Consider the following 24,646-nt stretch of genomic DNA (forward strand, 5'->3'; position numbering starts at 1 on the left):
ATGCAAGAGATTGCCCTGATCTCATTGTTCTTATTGTTCTGATTGGAAATCATCAAACATTTCATCAAAGGTTTTACATATCAAGACAATATGTTTTAGCAAGATTGGCTGGCTGCATCATTGTGCTGCACTGAGCTACAGATGAGACACTGGCATAATACAGTATGTGCCTTGGGCCTGGACAGGTTACAAGCTTGTTTTTCCTACAAGGAAATGGAGAAATTGTGCCTTCCGTGCCACCTGTACATCTGGGAGGTTTAAATGTCGCTGCTTTCTGAGGCATGTTATTGCTGTGGAGAGATGGGGCCGTGTGCTTGTCCTCTGAACGCTCAAATGACTCCCAGCGAATGGCTCCCATTATTTCAAGTGGCCCACCTCTAATCTTACTCCTGCTCTAATTAGCTGGCTCGGGCAGGTCATGTGCAGAGCCTCTTACCCCAGATAAACAAGCCATATGAGGATGCCAATCAAGATGAGGAGAGAGACTAGTGTTCCCTGTTGAGTGCAGTAATCACAACTGGCATGACTTGTTGATTACTGATGCTCCACTGCTGATGAAAACAGGTTGGAGATAATCACTTCTGGGATGGCACTTTACAGCTCATGTCTGCATTTTCTGGTGATATAGTACATATATACTCTGCTGCCGTAAATACTACTTAGATTATGGTCCAAATCAAATAAACAGCTACAGCAGCAGAGGATTCATCAGTCCACACAGTCAGCGTCACGGAAATACTTTACTGTTTTTTGGCAAACACAGTCTGATGACTGAGGGTAATGGATAGTGAATGCATCAGGTGCTAAGCCGACCTGAAGAAGATTCCTGTCTCCTTCCACTCACCTCGTCTGGTTCCTGGTATTGATTGTTCAAACATGGCTCCAGGCTGACAGTGGGTGTGTGGCTGCAGGGTTAGAGGTGTTTGTGTGTGTTATAATGGGTGAGCGCAGAGCTCCAAACCATCAACAGTTGTAAATGCCTGGTCTGAAGGTACACATACCTGTGTCAGAGTGTCTGTGTGTTCAAGCAGAGAGACTGACCTCCCCTACGCCTACCACAGATTCTTCCATTTCCTGCTGTTGTTATCAGTTTGTCACAGATTGTCCAGTTCCTCATGAGTGCTGCATGAAAACCAGTGTTGGAAAATAACTAAGCACACCTACTCAAGAACTGTACTTAAGTACAATTTGAAGTATTTGTATGTTATCTTATGGCGCAAGGCTTTAAACACACTTTTTTTGATTTGAACACAGGACATTTACTTGCCTTGATATTTTAACAAAGTAAAAGTTTGGAGTACTTCTCCAACCACTGGTGAAAACATGTATATACACTGCACCAAAGATGGAGAATAATGAATGTCCACAATTCACTCTTTTCTTAAAGGTAAGAGTAAAAAAGAGTAAAAAATATGCACTCCAAGTGTGACTTTGAATCAGTAAAAGAAAACATACCCTGGTACAGAATTAACACAGAGTATGAAAATATTGATTAATTAATGTGGAAACATTTAAATGATGCCGTTGACCCAGATGGTGCTAAGTCTAACAGCTTTATATACTATTGGGTATTTTACTATATACGATTACCTCATGTTGATAAGATTATAATTTGTTTCCCAATTGTAGCTAGTGACTAGCCCTTAGATAAATGTTGGGGAGTTCCACTGTAAAATGTAGAAATGTAGTTTAAAATGTGGTTTTAAAATGGTGATATGTGATGTCTCCTAACTCTGCAGCAGTCACATCTATTTTTTATTTTTCTACTTAATGTCAAAGTTACTTTTGTTTTGGAATGGGAAGGAGAAAATCGCTGATGGCTGAATGGACTGAAACATGTTATTATCACTGTGTAAATGAATAGTATTACTGTGAATTACTGTCTCCCTGGAAACTGTGAGAAAGGAAAGATAATATCCAAATCATGTTAATTGTGCAATTATTAAACAGAGACAAAAAAACTTTGCTGTAGGCATCGGCAGAGTAATGAATTAACTTTTATAGTCTGCAGATTTGTTTTCGCTTGGCTTTAGTTGACTTTCTGTCACCTTTGTCCCATCCTGAGAACAGCAGTATCATTACATGTGTTTTATAACCAAACAACTCTCCCATAGTTAAAGCAACAATAAAGTTACAGCAACAATAAACCTGGAGAGAAATCACACCCAAGTTTATCCTGAACTCTTCGAACCTTGTGGATTCTGTTCTGAAAATAAATGTCCATTTATTCCACTCAAGTATTTGGTCATTAATTCTACTTTTGAATCATACTGACATGGAAAATGTATTTTGGAGTGAATCATTTTGCAATTATGTAAAACTTTAACCTTTAATCTTGGAAAATAGAGAATCTTCTGGGCAAATGAGTTTCAGACTATATTAACAAATTCACTGTTATAATGTTTATTTGACTTTTGCATCAGCAAGTTTTGACCAACTGTAATCCTGACGTGTAGGTGTAACGTGATGTGTCCAATTTTCAATATGGAGATCCACTACTGTTTCTTGATCATCACTGTTATTTTGTCTCTTGATTATGTCTCAAGAAGATGTTTCATTCCATGTTTTAGGAGAATGTATACAATCTATACAGTGTATACATATGAATATAAATGCACAAGATGCATTTCCCATGATGTAGCCCTGACTATGATGTATGTATTGTAATGATTCTTTACATTTCTAATTGCCACCTGTGTCATTTACCTTTGACCACCATACAGATGACTGCTTCATGGTTCCATCCTTCTTTTTAAGGACAGATTGCGCAGCACCATCACCTTCTGAGAAATTCCTTACACGAGACGCTGTTAAATAACTCATCCTTTAGGTTTACCTTTGGCCTGTCAAAGTCCCTGTAGAAAGGGAAAGGGGGAGGGGGGAAAGGAGAGTGGAGGAGAGGGAGGAGGACAGGTTAAAGCCACAGGAGATAACAGGTAGGTGGTGACAGGTGAGGTCCTCCTTTGGACTGGGTCACTGAGCAGAGACAAGCTGGTGAGTTTAATTTCAAAGACTCTATTACACTGGATATAATTTTACCTGTTTTATGATCTCATATCCTAAAATTATTTAAAATATATAGTACAAATGTATTTAAGGTGCAATTTGAAATTGCTAAAATTATTCTACGTCACATATAGCAGTGGTTTCTAGAGTAGGAGTCAGGACCTGCACATGGAGTTGAAAGATAAACCTGAATCACTGGGACATGATAAACAGGAGAGGAAACAGAAAAAACGACAAATCATTTATCATATTTTTCAGACTTCCCTCTAAACATTTCTATTTTTCCTGTAATAATTTTCCTTCTTTTAAAGGATCACACAAGCTAGAAAGTTAGGGAACATACAATATAAACTACTACTTCATGTAAATATAATGGGTTTCATGTTTTAAGGGTGAGCTATGCTGCTTTTGTTAAAGACAAACTTTTATGAAAGCAATATGGTTCACTTAATGGTTCACTTGGTGTGTTTATGTTATCTTAAGTGTCTTGTAATTCTGATACCGGATCTATATATGATCTCTGAAGTGCTCTCATGGGTGGGTGCATTTTCACAAATTTGCATTGAGCAGCCGAGTGCTGTTCAAACTCAGAACTTTATTTTAAATTCTAATGCAGATTACAAAGACACATATGGCGTCATATGGAGTCAGCATTAGTCAGCTACATTTTGGCACAAGCTGATACAGAACTCACTGTATATATATATTATACTCCCATGTTGTAGGAAAAAAAATATTTTTTTTAAATTCTGACTGTAAATCTTGTAAAAGAAAGAGCCTAATTATGTCCTAATGCAAGGATCACATGAAGGTGCAAGGCGATTGGAAATCAGTATCAATGGAAAGGTAATAACTACACACTGACTCCAAACCTCAAATTATTTGAATCTTGACTGAGCAATTTATATATTTTTCTATAAAAAAAATTAGTTGTTATGAATCAGTATGCAGGCATTATATTCATGGATATGTACTTTTGTATATTGCTCAGTAATTAAAATGTTAATATACAAGTAATGCAGTGGATTACAATTATTTTTGCTATTGTTGTTTCTGCTTTGTCACCTGTTGATGGAGATTTGTAATGTACTTTTGAAATTACATATTAACTCTTAACACAGAGACAAAACTGGAAGATATGTATGACACTAACAGAAAATGCACACCAGAACATGCACGCTACATTTATTCAGTCAGTCAAAAAGGCCCAAACACATCAGCACACACACAGATATTTCCCTTATGACCTTCTGATATGGAAATAACAGTCTAATAAGAGGGTTAGAGTAACATGCCTTACCATTTAATTCAAAGTCCAAGCTGTCTTTTAAAGGAGAGTCATCACCACAGTCAGCTGTGCTTGTGATTAACCATTAACTGCCACTGCAGCGCTGACACAGAAGATTAACTTCATCTGAAGATATCAGCACCTCTATGGCTCCCTTAGGTCCAGGGTTCTCTGTTATTCAATGAATATGTTTAAAGGGTGACAGTGGTGACAGATCTTGAAGGTTATAAATAAGCCAGTAACTGCAGCTGCTCCTTCACTCAGGGGTTACATCAAGAAAACTGAAAAGCATTGCACTTATGTCAGTCTCTTGTTTATCTGTGTGCACAGCCTCAAAACACTAAGACATCTACACTCTACATATTTTCTGTATTCTATTCTGTATCTCTAAGATGATGTGAACTAATTTGGTAACATCTGGAGAAAAAGTTTATGACCCCTCAGAGCAAAACAATTTAACTTCAATAAAAAAGGCCTTGGGATTTATGTCAGACATCAGAAGATATTATTGTGATTGTTGTGTGTGTGGTGTTAAAACTTTCCTCCTTGTCAGGACATGGCCGGGTACAAGCCCAAGGTAATTTCTCTAAACAAGAGGCCGGGTCAGACGTTTGGCTTCTATCTGAGGGTGGAGCATGGTGAGGAGGGCCACCTGATCCGCTGCCTGGAAATGGGAGGTCCTGCTGAGCTTGCTGGCATGAAAGATGGAGACCGCATCCTCAGGGTCAATGGAACATTTGTTGATGGACTGCCCCATTCAGAGGTGAGTACGATGGGGAATTACTGCAGTGCATTAATTAAATCAATAAATAAATCAATAACTCCTAGACAGATGGAATCATCCTGTGACAAGCATCTCGCCTCAGACCCTTTTTTGCTGACCCTGGAATAGGTGGTGGACCTGGTGAGAAACAGCGGAGCATCCGTTACGTTCCATATCCTGGATGAAGCTTCTTACAAACAAGCAAAAGCACAGGGAGTGAACCTGTCCAACCCTCAAAGTACGCCAATTGCCAACGGTGTGGCCAAACAGGCTCCAAAACCCAAACTCTGCTACTTGGTCAAGTCCAGCTCAGGCTATGGGTTTTCTGTTCGCTCAGTCAAAGGTGAGGTTGGGTTTGTAGAATCACAGCTTTGTTTAGAAAAACACAAATTATGACACAGAAATATATCTACCTCTGTGGATAATGAAAGAGAAAAATCTGATGTTGGCAATTCGGATTATCTCCATGTTTTAATATTTTCTGTAACGTCCTCTTTAGGTGAGCAGGGTTTGTTCATGACAGAGGTGGTCCCAGGAGGTGCGGCTGACAGAGCTGGAGTCAAAACCAACGACCGTATATTGGAAGTCAATGGGGAGAACATAGAAGGCTCCACACATGACCAAGTAGTGGACAAGATTAAGCTGGCAGGTGGCAGCATTATGTTTCTTTTGGTTGATGAAGAAACAGACAGGTACTATCAGAACAAGCGGATGCAGATAGGAGCGTGGTTAGCCACAACTAAGTACCTCCCTCACAAGCCACGCATCATCAACATGACCAGAGCACCTGACGGATATGGCTTCCTGCTCAGAGAGGAGCCCAACCAAACAGGCAAGGCCATAATCAATTTCATTAAAATTCATCTACAATCTACATAAAGGAGGCTTTTGACACTGTGTCCATTAACACCATGCAGGACATTTAATCAAGGACATAGACAGAGGCAGCGCAGCAGAAAGAGCAGGTCTGAAGGAAATGGACAGACTGTTCGCTGTGGATGGCGAGGAGGTGGAGGGCTGCCCCCATGAAGTGGTGGTGGATAGGATCAGGCAGAGTGGCAACAAATGCTGCCTCCTGGTGCTGGACAAAGATACGGATCAACAGTATAAGCTAGTGAGTAAGGATGCCTCTGTCAAACTTGAACACATCCAGCAGAATATCCACATAACATCCTGTCGTGTCCCTCACAGGGGAAGGTGTCTCCTATGCTTTTCTGGGAGGAGATGAAGGATTCCAACTCGCCACCCAGTTACACAGAGGCCATCAATCTACCTGCTGCTCCTGTCCGACCATCCACACGTTTTCAGGAGAGGGTAGAGCTCAAGCCTAAACTCTGTAAGATGGAGAAGACCTCAGCTGGATATGGCTTTCACCTTAACGGCATCCAAGGCGTGTGCGGACAGTACATCAAGGAGGTAAGACTTAAAAGACCATCCAGTGTTTAACTGTTGGTTTTTCAGAGGGGTCAGACGCACTTTGTTTCAGGTGGTGAAAGGTGGAGCAGCTGACAGGGCGGGTCTGGAGGACGACGACATTGTGGTGGAGGTGAACGGGGTGAATGTGGAGCAGAGCACCCATGAGGAAGTGGTGGCAATTATCAGCAGTAGTGGCAACTCTCTGGAGATGCTTGTGGCTAAAAAGAGCGTCTATGACCAGCTCAAAGCTAAAGGAGTGACCATCACTCGCCTGCTGCTTGGGGAAACATCCTATGTTCAAGTCCACACTGCAGACACTTCAGACGACAGCAGGGAGGAGAGACATCATGAGGAGGCCAGACCTGAGACCCCAACTGAATCAGCAAGAGAGAGGGTAAGTGGGGCTTAAATGTTCACACGTAACGTTTTTGACCAGGCGAGTCAGTGAGATGGGAATGTCAGGTTGCTTGTCTGTTCAACACTTGGAGATGTTGTTCAGACATCCATAGTGTCCAGAGGATGAATCTCAGTCCCCTGACCTTAGCACCACCAGCAGGTCAAAGTTCTCACTTATCCAGTGAAATATCTCAACATCTTTCACATTAACTTGTACAAAATTTTGTACAGACATTTACGGTTCCCCAGTAATGCATCCCTCTAGCTTTGGTGATCCACTGGCCTTTCTTCTAGTGCCGCCATGAGGCTGACATTTGTGGTTTTGAGAAATTTGCCACCAACTATTGGGTGGACAGCCATGAAATTTGGTTCAGACATTCATGTTCCCCTCACAATGAACTGTAACAACTTTACAGATCCTCTGGCTTTTCTTCTACCAACCTCCATCATCAAACATAAATTTTAATTTGTTCAGTACTTTAGTTTATGTTGCTGTCATTATCATCAGTCTTGGCTGTACTTTGCTTAACGTGAGTTAGCTAATGTTGGTATGCTAACATGCTGAACTAAGATGGTAAAGATAAGATAATCCTTTATTAGTCCCACAGTCTGGAAATTTACAACATGAATATGGTAACATCCGCATGTTGGCATGCTGACATTAGCATTTAACTCAAAGCAGTATACTGTGCCCAAGTTCAGCCTCACAGAGCCACTAGCATTGGAGACTCTTTACTAAGGGCTTGAACACGATCACATCAGTACCTTTTCAACTAAAAGCTGATCTAGAAAAATGTGTAAAGGTTTAAATAATTGTGATTTTATTGTCTCTCTCTTTTAGACCTCATCTGTGTCATCATCTTCATCTCAAGAGAGTATGGATGAGAGACTCTGAGAAGCCACCTTAAGGACATGTTTCCAGATTTGGCCTTTGTCAATTTAATGTTGATCCAGTGTTTTGTTTTTTGTTCTTAATTCAGCTCTGTGGACTTCACTTCTTCCAATTTAGATCACAGAAGAGACGAAGAGAAAAAAACAGAACAAGGACAGATAAAACTCAAAATTTGCTGTCATATTTTTACTGTAACTTTGAATCATGTGAGAATAGCTGCACCAGCTGTCTGAAGGGGCTGAGAACACAAACATGCTCCTGAAAACAGTAGATCTACTTGTTGATGAGTCTGTGAAACTATCAGAGGAATGCCTTCCTATGTCTGAGATTACCAATGTTACCAAAGTGAAGATTAAAAACTAAAGCATAGAGCCTTTAAACTAACACTATCAATGCTGCCAGTAAACAGTGTGGCCTTTCATATATATATATTTTCTCTATGAAAAAGCTGCTGCCTTTATTTAATGTTCTGAGATGAAAGTAAATCTGTGACAGTTTCCACAAATGCAAATAAATGAACACATACCATCTGAATTAAGCTTATTTTATGTGTATCTGTTTTTGTTCCCAATGAAATAACAGCTGCTTCAGGGTGGAAATCATAAGTGACATTGTGATATTTTTTTCATATAATCCATTTACACCTCAGTGAGTGAAGCAGTGATGTGCTGTGAAGAGAACAGCTCCAGTGTCTTAAGACAGACTAAATGAAAAAGAACATTTTGGCCAATAGAATGAAACTTTAAGAGCACAGAGAACAAAGTGTTTACATTTGCATTTGCAAAATTAAATTCTTAATAGAGTTGTTGCTCTTAAAAATACTTTTTAATTCAAAGAGAGCACACTTTCAAAGCTGTTCCTTGATGTGCTCCATTAGTTCCCCATCACTTGCAACAAACAATCGTCCATTCCTGATTCAGGAACAGGCAGCCCAGATAATTATGTCCACCATGTAAAAAAAAAAAAAAGATTTCTGGATATCCCTAAATTCCAGATTAAAAGTCACCCTGCACCCTCAGGAGTCACATTAAAGAAAAAGGAGATATTCTGCAGGGGATCAGAGGGCCATGTGTTTCTCTGGTGCCTGCTTGTGGGCGAGATAAAGAAAGAGGATGCTGGACAGGGCGCTGACCAGGAAGATGACGTCGAACCAGCGGTGGTAGAAGTTGAACTGTAGCTCTCCCAGAACCTCGGTCACAATGGAGCGATACTCCAGTGGCATACTCATGCGCATAAGCAGTACAGATGATACAAAATACATCCCCTATAAGAGTAAAACAAACAGAGAAGCTTCTGATTTATCTGTTGTTTGTAGGCTGTGTTCTGTTATGAGACAACTACAAAGCAAACACACTCACCATGATCTGAGCGAGGACGAGCACGATGACATTGGAAGACTTGCTGCTCGATATTGCACAGAAAAACTAAAAATGATTAAAAGATTAAATGTTTTTTAAAAGAATCTCACAGATTTATCATCCTCGAGATCTGTACTCATTTCAACATGTATTATGTGACAATTTTACCTTGGTGAGGGTGATGAGTAAGCCACGTATGGAAGTAACAATTATTATTCCCACCAAGATGAAAGAGATGTGTTGAGACCAAAACTTTACCTGTGACAGGAAGAAAGAGAACAAAAGCATTCAAAAAGCGAAGCAATGGAGAAAGAAATTAGAGTAGGATGGCAGCTTTGATTTTGCATTCATCGTTTATTCATTCATTTAAATGTAATGCCACGCTCTGCCTGTGTTAGTGGTGAGATTTCAATCAAATCATTTTTCTATGTGGGAAAAGATTAAAAGCGATCATGACCAAATTCACTGCAGAGAAAGCAGGAAGAAAGATAATAATGGGCTGACAATTATCAGGATGTCATGCTCTAAGACACGTGACTCAGCTTCTGCAGGTGCGTGTGTGTATGTGTATATCTTACATCAAACTGGATACCCAGGTAGTTCACTGTAATTTCAATACCCCTCGTCACTGGATCCGTCTTCCCAACTCGGTCAAACACAATGTTTATAGTCGCCTATGATAGACAAGGTAGGGATTTTCAAAATAAATCCAACACATCAAAAAGTGATTATGTATCTTTGGTAAGAACCAAACCACTAACAGTATTTATATATGAGTGTGAGAGAAGGACACATTGCTAGAAAACAAGTGTGAATGTTCTCACCATGAAGATTTTCCAAACACAATAGATGGAAAAGAAGTAGCCAAGGAAGTTGAAGTATTTCCCCTGGAATGTCTTTGAGTATTCAATTCGCTCCTAAAGATAAGAAAAGGTGGTGGTAAGGCATTAGCAAATCATTTATCTTATCTACTGAAGTGGGGTAATTAAAATGGGCAATGTATGTAAAGATAAATGTGTCTGTAATGGCAGTGGTAGGCTAATGGTTCTTAGTCCTGGCTGAAGTTTAAACTATGTAATCTGAATAATTTGGGTGAAATATAAATGATATACTTAAAAGACCTTGTAACATGGTTTGTATGAACCATGTGATTTGCCAAGAACAGACCTGACAGCATCCTATCAAAAATTTTATGAACATCTTCTTTTATTATCCTTTATCAGGTCCTGTGATGTAAGATTTCATGTGACAATACAGTGTAGGGCGGTAACAAATGTGGTTCAAATTACAACAGGGAAAATCTTGAGCATTTTAAACAGAAATTGATATGTATTACAGATGTTGTAGCTTAGGCACATGCATAGGCAGGCAGAAACTCAATCAAAGTATCAGAACAATAGAGAATTGACTTTGCAGCTCAGTGGAACTTTTTTAACTCACTGTTTTGGTTTTATAGGGTCTAAGTCACTCTAATTAACCCCTATAGAAAGCCATTTTCAGAAAAGAAGCTGTGATTAGGTGACCAAACCAGAGTGAAGTGTACATATGTCAGTTATGTTCCCTTCACTTTCTCTCCTGTGACACGTGCTTTTATCCAGCTCAGCTTATCTTTGACTGGGTTAGGCCTCTCTCAGCAGCACTGTAACTAATCAACTGAGGGGGTGGGGGAGGGACAAACTACAAACACAAACAGATGTTCACAACAACTGAATGGGGATGTTCAGAGCATGAACGGAGTGTGCTTCTGTATGTGTAGGTATGTGACAGCACAATACATTACCTTGGTGGCTTGTAGGTCCACAGTCTCCAGAAAGAGTTGTCGACTCAGCTCCTCCAGAGCATCGACTTCCTGCTGGATCAGAGAGAGGTCTGGAGGACAAGGCAGTCAAGGCTGACATCTACTACACATACTACAGACTAGTAGAACACAGTTATCTAGTATCAAAAATCAATTACAGACCTTCTGCCATCATACTGATTTTAATTTAAAGGATACTTTCACTGCCTGTTTGGGTAGAGGTAACGCTCTTGATCATGCCCCAAAATCCCGTCTGTTTGTTCTGGTCTTCCCCACGCTGGTACATTTGCCTCCGTGTCATGGCAATTCTACACACACACACACACACACATAGGACAAACACTCTGCACACTGTGGCGGGACAATGATTTGTTTCAGTCATTCCCTTTAATATTTTTTTTCTGTGCTCACCGTTTCTTCTTGCTGACAATCATGTCCATAGTTTGGAGCAGCCGTCTCTCCAGAGCAAGGATGTCACTGTCTGTTACATTTCTGTGAGCATAACAGAAGCAAGGGACACAAAAGCAACAGGAGCTTGTGTTTAAGAACGGCCATGATGTGTAGGCAGGTTCAGATTAACAGTCTGTGTGATAGAGATAGTGTGCTGGGTGTAGTGAGAAAATACACAGCAGAGCTTACCTGAGGAAATAGGACATGTACGTGTAGGGACAGTTGACAGCACCAAACCCAGACAGCAGAGCCATGAGAGTGACTCCAATCACACCAACACGACTGATGAGCTGCTCAATAGACAGAATGCCTAAACAAAAGACAACAACAGACTGAAAACAGCAGCATCAGTGTTTCACTTTCAACACTCTTTGCAGATAAAGGACTGTCACATTATGAGAACTAAGACATCTCTAAATTATCACATGCACAATGTTTCAAATATACAGTGAATGACAGACAGGAGAAGGATGCATATTTACCATGTTTTGGACTGAGGATGGGAAATGGATCTCCCAACTTCCAGAAGAAATACATGAAGGTAAACCACACCATACAGGCAAAAAGAAGCCTCTGTCTCTGCACTACACAGAAACACATTAAGCATGTGTATGCGTGAAATGATATCTTTCCAACAGAATAAGATATTTTTTGTTAAAATATTTTATGGCTGTTTTTTATGGCTATTTAACTGGCTGTACTCACGCAGGCGTATGTTGCTGACAACAAAGTAACCAATGTAGAAAGGCACCACAAAGATTAGGACCAGCAGTATCACGTAGAGATTTAGTTTCCAGTGGAAATACCGGGAACTGTGGCAAAAACATGAGGAGTAAAATTCTTCATCAGACATAAGGAGCAATAAAACACATTTGTATCTAATAGAGAGTTTTCTTACCTGCTACTTAAGGCACCCAGAATCTCAAAGATGATGAGCTCAAACATGGTACATGAAAAAGCAAAGGTGACAGAGAAAACCACCTGGACGACGTACTGTCGCACCTGTCAACAAATACATTAACAGAACATTGAGCATCGGGCTAATGCAAGCTTCCAGCTTAACTTATGTGCACTAGTGTGTATTTATCGAAATAATTATTACAGCGTGCCTGGGCCAGTGGTCTACACATTTATCCTCATGTGGAAATAAATGGCTTGGAATTACACATTACCTCATAGTCTTTGAAAAGCTGCCGCATAAAGAATAACCAACCAAATCCAAAGAACAGCACCTGCCATGGATAAAATGGGAAATATATGGAAGAAGAAGAGGAGAATATTCAAGTGTCATGTTTTTCAATTAAGCAATGCCTGTTACAAAAAATAAAATTTTCCTCTCTGTTTTTCCACCATGCTCCCAAGGGTACAGTAGTGTGCCAAAATTGAACCATTTCAGATGTTTAAATTCTTAACCATCATTTTTATATCATCACAGAGAAATCTCACTGGTCCAATATTCAACTCTGCAGCACGACATACAGCCAGAGTCATAAAGAACTATCTTCAGCAACAGCTTAGAGTCAGTCTACTGGCCAAAAACTGTCTGAACTGGTGCGGGTTTACAGACAAAGGGTGGTGACACCAAATACCAATTTGACTGAGTTGTATTATTATTATTATTTTGCACTCTGTACGAAGTTAAATGACAGCAAACTATTACATTATTACAGACAGTATCTTCACTGTACTTTTAGTACCTGAAACTTTTGCACAGTACTGGTCAAGCTTGTCGTCCACATTTAGCCACAATTCGTGAATTGTGAACTGAATGCATTTTATAGCAAAGCAATGAAAAGTTGCATACAGCTTACTCCACACAGATTGTTGCTGTGCTTATTGGTTAAATAGTTTTAAAATGGCGAGTCGTTAATGAGAAATGACCAAACAAATTAACAACCTTCTGCAAAACGGATAACTGTGTACGGTCCGCAGCTAGCTAGATAACATTAAATAAAATGTTTGCTCACGACATGCTCTGGATGTTCTTGTTGTTGAAATTTAGGTCACATGTTTTTGTAAATTTACGAACACAACATTACCTGTGAGGTGAACATGATAACTGAATCCACCAGGAACGACATAATGATCTCGGTAAGAAAAAAAACAGCCTTTATTCCGTCGAAAACTCGCTCCACATGTGAAACAGGGTCGAGGACAGTTTCACTTCATGCTGATATAAAAATACAATCAGGTTTGAAAAGTTTATAAACACTTGTTTTGTTGTTAAAGAGCTCATTTTAGGAACATTTGTTGTTCAGCTGTCAAGTTCCAACAGCAGCTCATGAAGGTGCGTCACCAAGATGAGTCCGACAAACACACTTCCGTCGCAAAACTGTGACGTCTCATTAAAAAATTGAAGAGAGTAAATACAATGACATTGATAAGAATTTTAAAAATTAACTTAATATATTTCTAATTCACAATAAATCATGAATTAGGTTTTTTTATTTGATGGTGTCAGGATGTTTGTGGGTTCGTTGTAATTATCATGTATACCTGCAGAGGGCGTCAATACAATGAACTGCTGCACCTGTTTCTTCATCTGCTGCTGCTGCAAGTTTTTATATACAGTGTATAGTTAGAACTGAAAAACAGAATAGCAGGATTTCTCAGGGTGGATGCAAGACCAAAACAATTGCTCCGTGTTTCGTCAGGTGTCAACTTTTCCAACATCTTCCACAAAACCATCTCAGTACGAGATCACTGCAGCTACTGTGACAATATAATGTAAAATAAATATTTAATACACCGATGGCTCAGTTAATTTGTACATTATTTGATAAAATATCACGCTAAAATGTTTGTCTTTATCTATAAAGGCCACTTTCACGGTCACTGTGAAAAAAGGCAATGAAACCTTTTTTTCTGTGCACCTGATGAAGCCGATAAAACAAGAAGAAAAAACTACACCCACTCAGTCCCAATCAAACACATTCTCTGCTAACTTCACCTGCCACACAAAACGATGCGTGCTGAGTGACACTAGAGGGCGCCTTGAGCCCAAGTCACGATCTGCGGCTTTGCCTGGATCCAGAAATCCGCTATTATCCAGTAAAGAAAAGTTTGGAGCAACCACCGGCTGGTGTTCATTGTGCTGGTGGTGCGCAGAACAGAAAACACTCGAATGAGTAAAAATAGCTCTCGCCCGTGCTGGAGTGATGTTTCAGAAAACCGCTGGATCGTAAGGATGGGCAACATGTTACAGAGGTAGAACATCTCCAACTGCTGGCTTTTAACTTTTGCGTTGGGACACAACTAGAGGTGAGTGTCTCGTCTCATGGGTGTATTGTAATAGACATTATATGACACTTAATTCAGTTCTCTTTATTAACAACAGCTGATCCAATTTAATCAATTAAAACTGTGGAGTTTATATATAATTTCTGTTTATCTTTTGTGAGTAATGGACTGTAATAGCTTAGTATTTAATTGTTTAGTTCATTGAAAGTCATTGCATGAGACTTTAATTCAGCCTAGAGTTAATTTGGTCAGTGAAGTAGCAGAAAAAAATCTTTCACATGTCTAAAGGGCTCTTATAACTTTGAGAACAACTACTGATTTATGTCTAATCTGAAAATCTTTGTACAGATGGGATGTTGTGGCACTTAAAGAAAATATGTTTGCACTGCATCTCACTGAACAGTTTTCCTGAGACTGTAATGCAATTACACATGTTGAATAGCATCTAGTGACCACAGGAGCTGAACTGGCTCTGGGAGTAAGAGAAATGAGGTTAGCTCAGCTCATCCACATTCTTTCTGTATCACTGCTGGATCAGCAGCTGGGACAGTTTGAGTTCATGTTTCGCTTACTAATGATAATTAATGTTTCTCCATACCACAGTACCGCTCATCCATCTCCCTGTTAAATGAGCAATGAAGAAGATGATGATTGATGATTCCCGTAGGAAAGGTCTGCAGGTGTGTTTACTCCTGCTGCTAGTGGAAAGACTACAGGGTGAGTATGCTAAGCCAAGAAGATATGGACAAAGACAAATTGAGACCTCATAATACACTAAATTAGAGTATTTTCTATGTACAGTATGTTACTGACATTAGGATGGATGTATCAGGCAGGGTAACAGCACCAGAGCGCCAGGAAGCTCCAGTAGAGAAGCCCTTCACTCTGACCTGCAGTGTTTCGAGGGAACGAAGTGAATCCCTGAGACAGGTGCGTTGGCTGGATGTCCAGAACCAGACCCTGTTGAGCTACCAACCGGGCAACAGAGACAGCGTGAGTGGACAGCAGCACGTGGAGCTTGCCACCTCCCCAAAGGACACCTCAGCCATCACCATCCGCAGGGTGGGCTTCCGTGATGAGGGCTGCTACACCTGCATCTTTGACATGCATCCATCTGGTTCAAAGATGGGACAGACCTGCCTCACTGTTACCTGTGAGTAAAGCCCTTAAGCCCTTTTACCATATGAGGTTATTGGTACTGTTTTTTATTGCAGAAAAGTTTCAAAAGGTAAAGGTGCAGTCCTTTTTAAAAATACACCAGGTGCTAACAGTATGATATGAAAGTAGCAGTATGACACATACTTGAATGTTTAATGAAAGTAGAGTTTTCAGCCTATGATGCAAGACAGGAAATGACAGTGCAGTTGCAGACAGGTTGAGTAATGATCGCGGTGACAAACTTAAAGGAGACAGATCTCACAGAAACAGATGACCTGGTGAGTTCAAATAACCAGAGTCAGATGCTTGAATCAGATGAGATGCCCTGTCCTCTGTTTGATACAGATTCAGTATCATTCGCAGCTGTTTTTGTGTTTGAATTTGAAAGATTTGTTAAAGAAAGCTACCAGTTTAAGTGAGGAATTACATGGCCTGACAGATGTTTTTACTTGGGAATCATAAAATGACAGTTGTCTGAATTCAGTTACCATTGTTTCTGCCCCTGTTGGTGTTTGGCTTAACTGATCTTGGATGCCTGCCCCTTGCACCCGCCATTAAAATTAAACAAAGCCAATTCTCCAGTAGACTCCAGGGATAGTTACTCCTCCCTACAACCTGGATCTCAATCTTCTGTGGGGATTTACTGAGAAAATATGTGAATACAGATGTCCCTAACCACCCCTAACCTCTGAACACAAGTTGATGAGACTGTTGAGGCCCAGCCAGTCATGTTAATAAAGAGCTGTGGAGCAGAGGGAGAAGGAGAGCTCATTCTACTAACCAGAAACAGCTGGTGCAGATTCCAGTGACTGGTTTTTGTTTGGGTGCCTCATATTTCTGAATATTAACATTGTCCTGTTTTTCACCCTCTGTCTCCCCCGTTTTGTTCTTTATCTTTCTACTCCCCCATCCATCATTCTTGTACTGGATGGTGGTCTTCTTTAACCCCAGCTCAAGTGACCATTGACAGCAACAAGACCGCAGTGAGCGGCAAGAAGGTGGCCCTCTCCTGCTCCTACGGTTTGCCCGAAAAGGTGCAGGAGATCATATGGAGATACACCCCTGCACAAGGAGAGTCCACAGAGGTGGCTTCCTTTGCAAAGCGGAGTGACCCCATGATTGAGCCATCATACCAGGGAAGGGTCTGGCTCAGTGCCTCCCTGTCTGATAGCAAGCTCACCATCCAGCCCGTCGCTATCCAGGACGAAGGCTGCTACACCTGCCTGTACAACACACATCCTGACGGGCCAAAGAGTTCCACGGTCTGCCTCTCCACATACGGTAAACATCTTTTTTCCCAACCAGCTCCAACAATGATTAAATTACATTACATACAATATTTATAAAAGGCCCAGTTTACGTACAATATACTGGCCATAAAGATGGGTTAGAGGATATGTTCAGACTTTTTCAATGCTGTCTTAATACAGGATTCACGTGCTTATATGTACATTGAAATTGCAAGTGGTTGCTCTTATCAGTCCTCCTGCTCATCATATGCATGTCACACCATGATGGGTGAGCTGTGCAGAGGTGAGAGAGGGGCCAAACATTGTACTCATCTCTGTAGTTCTCTCTTTTTTTATATGTCACACAACTATTTGTGGCACTTTTCACATGTACGTCACTGTGAGTGACTTCCAGGAGAGACTGTCCCAGTATGAATTTGAAAATGTGTCATTACCCCCCTTTTTTAAAGAAGAAAAATCACATCACCCACTTCGGATGATGGCCATCTTTTCACTCTGTCTGGATCAGCTATAGATACTAGTGATTTCCAACATGGCTCCCTCACCTCATCTTATGAACTAGTTCTGAGAGATCATAAACCAGCCTTTGTTTGGAAACATGAAAACAAATTCAAGCAAATTCAAGCAGTTCAGCAAATTGACAAAGTTTACTTTAGGCCAACAGACTAAAAGATCTTCAGCTCTAGAGCTTGCTGCAAAAATGGATAAAAATCTGATATTCAGGCAGATAAATGTATTTGTGTTAATCTCAGTGAGAGAATTTTCTTTTTGTTTTTTATGAATAATAAGTTGTTTTATTGAGAGATTTTCAGATGCATATTCTTGCAGGCTAGATGTGAGTGATGATGTCTCACAGTAGATAGGAGCTGGGAAGAGTGGCTCTTGTGGGAGAAATAACAGAGGCAGTGAAACTTAACCTTGGTGTTTGTGTGTGTAGGAAAGACAGGCACCCCTGGGATTTAGACAGGAATGTTGATCTTTTCTTCCTGATTGTAGCCACTGAATGTTTTCATGATACAGCAGCAAAGCTAAGCTGTTGGATGATTTGTCAACACACAAACACAGAGCAGTGTGTCCATGTGAAGAATGGGCCATTCGAAAGAATGATGGAGGCAGGGAGTGAGGTCCTGATGCATGACTGTGTCAGTGTTTGCAGCAGACAGTGATTCCCTCTGTGCTTTGTCTCTCTCTCCCTTTGCTCATTTGCGTTCCCACTTTTCTCCCGCTCCCTTTCTCTCACAGTTATCTCAACAAACAGATGTGCTTTTGTTTGAAATTGAACTGTACAGTACAGTAGGTGTTTCTAATAGTGGGGCTCAATTAGCATTAATGTATATTTTTTTTCTTGCTGCTCATTGCTGCCAGTAGTCTTTCACCCTCATCCCATTCTTGATGATGATGCAATGCCCCCCCTACTGTGTGATCGCCAGTAGTACTCAAACATATTATTCTTGTTTTTACTAAGATAGGCTAAGACAGGTGACTATGTGACCCCAGACTGTGTGTGTCTTAAGTCTATGAGAATTTGTGCGATCTGAAAATTTGTTTTCTAAGCCTGGAAATGTCTAAGAAAACATTATTAAGCATTTGGAAAGGTCATAAAAATGATATTTGATTTATGAAAACGTGATGGTAACCTGAAAATTGTGCTGTAATGCAATTGCTCTGCGGAAGTCATTATGCAGAAATTTAATTAGTCAGTGAGCTCAATTCAACATGAAATGAAGGGACCAATTCAGACATAACTGTACAGTTTCAGGCACTGTTATGTCATACTAAATGTCAGTGGTCAAAGATGTATTCAGATCCTTTAAAGAAACAGTAAAGCAGTGTAAAAATACTCAAGGACAACTAAAAGTCCTGAATTCAAAATATCCCTTGTAGAAATATACCTAAGTGTATTATAAGTCCCACATGAGTGTTATTATACAGTATATAATAATAGTATAGTTTATGAGCATAACACAATATTATTCACAAAATAATTTGTAATTATAGTAAAGTACAGTATGTTCCTATTAATTCTAGTGAAGTAGATGTATGGAATAACATAACATGAACATATTCAAAATTGTACTAACACTTTAATTGAATGTACTTAATTGCTGTATGCAGCACAAATGAATTCTTTTGGAAGGAATTGTTTAATTTACATATTTGGTTAATTCCTTCGTCTGTGTACTTAAAGCGTAACATTCAGTGGAAATTAATTCTTTATGTTGTATGTGAAAGTAAAAATTAATTGAATTTGATACCTTCCTACCATTTGTAAATGCAGCCTTTAATATAAGCAGCACAGAGTATTATAAATCCAGTGTTACGATACAGAAAAGCTACTACATGGAAAAACTGTGGAATTTAATTTTAAGCGAGAGCCATAATTCTTTCAGATTTCACACCAGCTTCGTGCTCATTCGTAGGGCATTATGGTTTGGATTGTTATCAACATTTTTTTCCTTTTGTGGTTCTGATCCTATCCAGACCGACGGTGGGTGAAGTTCATCAACTAAAACTCTGAGAAGACGATGAAACTGTCAGGGCCAAATATCTGTGGCTAAACGCGTTCTTGCCAACAAAAATGCTCTCCGTTCCAGTGTATCACATTCCTCGCTCAGCCCAGAGAACAGAGAATTGAAAACAGCCACAGATTTACTTATGGATATTAAGTGTGCAGGAATTCACATACCATTACTGATCCAAAGGCTTCAAGGTTTTTCCCAGGTAGCAAAGATGTAAAAAGACAAACCTTACTAACATTTGAGTTTAGTTCAATTTGTAGATTAAAATAATGTGTTTCATATGTCTGCCACTGACAGCATACTTTACTTAATTCACTGTGTTTTATCACTATGCGATAACTTTTCCAGAGTTTTCAGGCGTCTGCATTTCACACTCAGAATAAGGGAACAAAAGATGAAGGAAAAATATATTGTTCATTTCAGTGAACCTGTCCTATGTGCAGCATGTGTGTAAATGTGCACCAGTGTGTAGTGATGGTAGTTCTAGCTCTCTCTCTCTGTTTGCCTCAGTGCTGCCCAAACCCCAGGTGAGCTACAAGACCACCTCTTCAGGTGTGATCGAGGCCAACTGCACCTCTGTGTCGCGTCCCCCAGCAGAGATTGTGTGGAACGTGGAGAGAGATAACCGCACCATGGGCCCACCTGTGACCACACAGCTCCCACAGGGTGATGGGACCACTCTGGTCATCAGTACGCTGACCGTCCAGTCAGGGCTGCTGAAAGATGTGTCTGTCAAATGTTTGGTGCACCACAAAGGGCTTGAGTCACCAATTGCTGTATCCATGAACACTAAAAGTGAGTTGGTGTCAGTGAACCGTCGCTTCCATGTGGATCTCCATTTCAAAATTTTAATAGCATTGTGCCCTCTTTTGTCCAGGCCTACACCAAGCCTTTTACATATCATCATTACCTGCCTACTTTACAAGAAGCCTATCAGCAAGCCTGACCATTATAACCAAGAATATTAAAAAAGGCAGATATTGTTTTTGTCTCTAAGACATAGTTTGACATTTTGGGAAACATGCTTTTTTACTTTCTGGGAAATTATATCACTATCATCTCTGTCTGTCCAAATGAAGCTACAGCCAGTAGCTGGTTAGCATAGCTTAGCACAAAGACTGGAGATGAGGAGAAACAGCTAGCCTGGCTCTGTCCCAAGATCTGATCCATTATTTCTTTTTCTGAGGTGCTGGTCGGTGGATTGTGGTAGAGCTAGGCTAGCTGTTGCTAAGTTAAGCTAACCAGATACTATGCCTTTAACTAAAATAAATCTCCAATCCCCATTAGTTTTAATGCAGCTGATGAATGGACAGGAGGTAATGTGAAATGTGTGACTGTCATGACTTTAATTTACTGATAATCTTTACTTTACTTTGTGGGTCGAGTGCATATATTAGAAAATCAAACAGAGAAATCAAACAGAAGTAATTTAATCTTTTAATGTAATTTAATCAATGATGGTACATAAAAGGGAATCAGTATTCAGACCAACCTAGTCTTTACAGTACACAGACATAAATAACAACACATACATTTAGCTTCTTATACCCTTAATCTGGCCTCTACAAGGAATTTGATATGATATGATTTACATACTGTTCTTTTTGAAAAAAGAACACGACTGCTAAAACTGCAAATCAGTTCTCTGCCTTCCTCCCTTCCAGTTGGGACGGCTCTCACCATCCTGATCTCAGTCACCACAGTAGCAGCTCTATTGGTCATGTCCCTCTGCTTCTGCCTTTGGAAGTGTTTTTTGCGCAAAGAAGGTGAGTGTCTGATTCCCGTTGAATGTTTTGTAAGTTGTCAGTGGCAAGGTTTATATCAAGAATTTGGGGAAAACAAATTCTTTTGCATTGTCTCTAAGCACATGGAGACAATACTTTTCTTGAAACTGACATTGTTCTCCTTGGGAGAGTTTCTGCAGATTTACATCCATGTCACTGTCATTCTAATGTACACAAATCATTTGAAGGTTAATAAAATTTCATTTTTAGGGTCCCCTCCCTCTTGTGGGTTTTGGCAAACTGCCCAGGTACAACATAAACGATAAAAAGGAACAGTTGGGATTTGCAGAAACATTGACTAGTTTTGCTGTTCCAGTTATGCTCTGAGATCTTGTTAAATTATTACAGGCTAGACATAATATTCAAATCTGCTGATTTGGTATTAGTACTAGCAAAAGCTAAGATTGAAGTTCCAATAATTATGTTTTTATATTAACAAAAAAAGAATTTTGAAAAAGATTTTGAGCTGACAACAGAGCCTTTTAGTCTCATTTAGAACATGACAGTGATGTCAAAATCATGTTTTTTCCACCTGCACTCCGTCTATCTGCACTTTACTCTCAACTCACAATCACTGCTTTTGGTCTGTGCATGTAAGTAAATCGAGTATAATCGAGTAAAAGCAGAGTGAAAAATGGTGCCTCAGCAAAGAGGAGAAGTGAGACACAATCTGGAGTGATGAGGTCTGGTGCACATATTTGCTTTTATACTTAAGTGGCAGATGTTGGTGACACACTTCATGCCAGAGACTCTACTCTCTTCCATTGGCTCACAGACATGGGGTACTCAGACATAAGGTCTGCAGTTGGACCCATTTACCATTGCCACTGCCTCTTTTGGATCTGATCAAGACATGCTGTAGGCTGAAATGCTACTTGCTTTTACTTAAAAAGTATATAACTGTGTGTCCAGGCCTCATCACTCCAGATCACGTGCTGCACAAGCTCAGGCAGCTAAAGTATCTGTATGACTCTAGCTACTGAATATGCAGCTGTGATGTCTCTCTATGTGTTCCTTTACAAGCAGTAGTTTTCCAACATTGAACATTTCCAGGTATGAAGAGGGATGTTCACTGGAATGCTTTGGTGATCCTCATTACCAGCTCTGTCATGTTCTCACAGCTGCACCAAGTCAGATTTGAAATTACATTTTCCTTTAATGAAACAGGAAAATGAACTTATGCTTCAGAATTTAACAACTCTTCTACGGACTTTGTGTGTTTCTTTTCAGTGGATTAATTTTCACAACAGACCAGAGCCTGAATGGAAGAGGCAGTGCTTCTCAGAGCCAACCTTGCAGAACTGATTCCTTGCATCATCATCATCATCTTGGTACAAATTGAAGATGATCTGACGCACCTCTACGGGGGTGTAGAATACAATCCTATTTATGAGCACCAACCATAGGACATTCACCTCTGCTCTTCCGTCTCTTCATCTGACTCTTATATAATCTAAATATATAATCTGTCAGGATGTCTTTTTATTTCTCCTCTGGCTCTGTAAGCGATCAACTCGATAGCTACACATTCCACAGCAAACAGCCAAGTCAGTAGAGTCAGCAGTGTCACTATATGGCAAACAGTACAGTGATTTTGCTGTTACAATGTATTTTATGTCCTTTGTTTGTCTCTGCCTTTAAGTCTGGTGATATTTTATATTTTTCTTATTTAACAAATCCCATGAAATGACAAAAAAACACATCAATGAGCCAAATGATGCACCAGTGACATGAACGTGGGCACTGTAGTTATTTTAAATTGATCCTATCGACACAACTCTGCCTCCACTAGTACACCAAAGGTGTATTAATCTGTGGCTAAAAATAGTTGTCAACAAATGCACTATTTACTACTGTTTGAGTAACATTTGCTATAAACTACACTGCACGGCTGTATTAGGAGATTACTTGGCTTTTTTAAATCTTGAAACCATACATTCATATCTTATTTTGAAAGATTCATGTCTTAGTCTAGGCTAGTTCCCAAGCCCAACCAGTACTGTAGAGATGGACTAATGCTTTAACATTTTTGCCATATTCATGGAATTTTTTTACATTAGGAAAAATATACAATATTGCCTTATCCTTAAAATAACACAGCTAATCGGCAGTATGAGCTTCCCTTTAAGGTTTTTCTTCTTGTACCTCAGTCGATGGCCTCCATCACCTCTGTGATTTGTGAAAGCTGGGTGGGGTCATGGGCAGTCTTCTCAAGATAAACTAAAAAGGCTGTTTGTTTAATATATATTGCAAATTTTCCAACACGTTTCAAAGTCTGCTCATGTGTGTTGTGAGAGAGAGAGAGAGAGAGAGAGTGTGTTATCGTGTGTGTGTGTGTGTGTGTGTGTGTGTGTGTGTAGAGGTTAAATTTCATGGACAGATAGCTTGAATCAATTCCCTGAGGAGGCAGCACTGAAACCTTTTTGGTGCCTCTGAAAGGAATGTGTGTCTTGTTGCCTGTCTGCATCACAGAATCGGATGAGTTCCTGTGAGTGAACTCAGGTTGGGCTGTGGTGGGGTGTTGAGTTTGGGTTGCTGAGTGGATTTAGAAATTACACGAAGGCTGCAGGTACAACACCCCAGAGAGTCATTTTGCTCCTCTAAATATGCTTGAACAAAAACCTAAAATGCCAGCTCACGTTTATGTTGCTCTGGATCACTGTGGCACCCACATGCCTAAAATATAATGTAATGATGCTTCTTGGATATATTATGTTTGTATGTGTAGATGCATTTAAAAATATAAGCTTCATGCTGAAATAGTCTCGCATATCAAAGCATATGTTTTGAATCTTTATATTGACTATATGACATGAAGGTTATCAGACTTCAAGCTCAGTAATTTAATTGCATTCCTCTTTAGTCATGATTTTCAGCAGCGCACTTCTGTCTGGCAGTTTCTATATATACATACAATACTGACTATGAACTCAGAGCTTATATCAGTATAAGTCTGAAATGTAGTTTCAGATAATAATTGGAAATGTGTCACTGCATCCAGTCCTGTATGGAACAGCTGTAGCCATGAAAAAAAGAAAAGATTAAACAATACATTATGTCCAACTATGTAAACTTGAATATAATAAAAGCAACAAACAGAACAATAAAAACATAAAACATAAGTTTCTGTAACTTTATAAATTTAAAATCTTTCCACCCTTTCAGCTTTTTCAGCTTAGCCTTGTACACTGGATTCATAAAAACATTCCTCTCTGGTGTACCAGACCTGCCGGCCAGATGCTCATTTTTCAAGGCCTTTTTCATCCTAAGCCAAGCAGGGTTATGGTGGACCCTGCAGAGCAAAAGAAAAAAAAAAACACACACACAC

General features: G+C 39.8%; 3 protein-coding genes across 3 annotated transcripts; 2 read left to right on the forward strand and 1 right to left on the reverse strand.

Annotated features, from left to right (window-relative positions):
* Positions 1-2,922: 2,922 nt before the first annotated feature.
* On the forward strand, positions 2,923-8,299 carry pdzk1 (PDZ domain containing 1). The gene is made up of 8 exons (XM_018678268.2): positions 2,923-2,994; positions 4,848-5,057; positions 5,187-5,400; positions 5,557-5,889; positions 5,975-6,171; positions 6,249-6,473; positions 6,544-6,867; positions 7,711-8,299. Exons 2-8 carry the CDS (start codon positions 4,851-4,853, stop codon positions 7,762-7,764), a joined length of 1,554 nt encoding a protein of 517 aa, XP_018533784.1. The 5' UTR covers positions 2,923-2,994; positions 4,848-4,850; the 3' UTR covers positions 7,765-8,299.
* On the reverse strand, positions 8,292-13,666 carry si:ch73-390b10.2 (Golgi pH regulator). Its single transcript, XM_018678270.2, has 14 exons — positions 13,407-13,666; positions 12,540-12,599; positions 12,266-12,369; positions 12,073-12,179; positions 11,850-11,951; positions 11,557-11,677; positions 11,329-11,409; positions 11,116-11,225; positions 10,900-10,988; positions 9,944-10,036; positions 9,698-9,793; positions 9,288-9,377; positions 9,120-9,185; positions 8,292-9,025 (listed from the first exon to the last, which is right to left on the reverse strand). The coding sequence occupies exons 1-14, from the start codon at positions 13,446-13,448 to the stop codon at positions 8,819-8,821; spliced, it is 1,368 nt and encodes a 455-aa protein (XP_018533786.1). The 5' UTR covers positions 13,449-13,666; the 3' UTR covers positions 8,292-8,818.
* A 760-nt stretch (positions 13,667-14,426) lies between these two features.
* Positions 14,427-24,440, forward strand: zgc:113337 (uncharacterized protein LOC503741 homolog). The gene is made up of 7 exons (XM_018678271.2): positions 14,427-14,628; positions 15,211-15,324; positions 15,440-15,760; positions 16,717-17,046; positions 20,045-20,329; positions 21,199-21,300; positions 22,549-24,440. The coding sequence occupies exons 2-7, from the start codon at positions 15,243-15,245 to the stop codon at positions 22,554-22,556; spliced, it is 1,128 nt and encodes a 375-aa protein (XP_018533787.1). The 5' UTR covers positions 14,427-14,628; positions 15,211-15,242; the 3' UTR covers positions 22,557-24,440.
* Positions 24,441-24,646: the final 206 nt, after the last annotated feature.

This window comes from Lates calcarifer, linkage group LG1, assembly GCF_001640805.2.
Source record: "Lates calcarifer isolate ASB-BC8 linkage group LG1, TLL_Latcal_v3, whole genome shotgun sequence".
Taxonomy (NCBI): Eukaryota; Metazoa; Chordata; class Actinopteri; family Centropomidae; genus Lates; species Lates calcarifer.

Coding starts and splice junctions, on each gene's coding strand:
- pdzk1 (XM_018678268.2), top strand. CDS start 4,851: ATGGCCGGGTACAAGCCCAAGGTAATTTCTCTAAACAAGAGGCCGGGT. Junction 6,172..6,248: donor CGGATCAACAGTATAAGCTA/GTGAGTAAGGAT, acceptor TGTCCCTCACAG/GGGAAGGTGTCTCCTATGCT. Junction 6,474..6,543: donor GCGGACAGTACATCAAGGAG/GTAAGACTTAAA, acceptor ACTTTGTTTCAG/GTGGTGAAAGGTGGAGCAGC.
- si:ch73-390b10.2 (XM_018678270.2), bottom strand. CDS start 13,448: ATGTCGTTCCTGGTGGATTCAGTTATCATGTTCACCTCACAG. Junction 12,370..12,539: donor AGCTTTTCAAAGACTATGAG/GTAATGTGTAAT, acceptor ATTTGTTGACAG/GTGCGACAGTACGTCGTCCA. Junction 11,410..11,556: donor TACATGTCCTATTTCCTCAG/GTAAGCTCTGCT, acceptor TTATGCTCACAG/AAATGTAACAGACAGTGACA.
- zgc:113337 (XM_018678271.2), top strand. CDS start 15,243: ATGAAGAAGATGATGATTGATGATTCCCGTAGGAAAGGTCTGCAGGTG. Junction 15,325..15,439: donor GCTAGTGGAAAGACTACAGG/GTGAGTATGCTA, acceptor TGGATGTATCAG/GCAGGGTAACAGCACCAGAG. Junction 15,761..16,716: donor GACCTGCCTCACTGTTACCT/GTGAGTAAAGCC, acceptor CTTTAACCCCAG/CTCAAGTGACCATTGACAGC.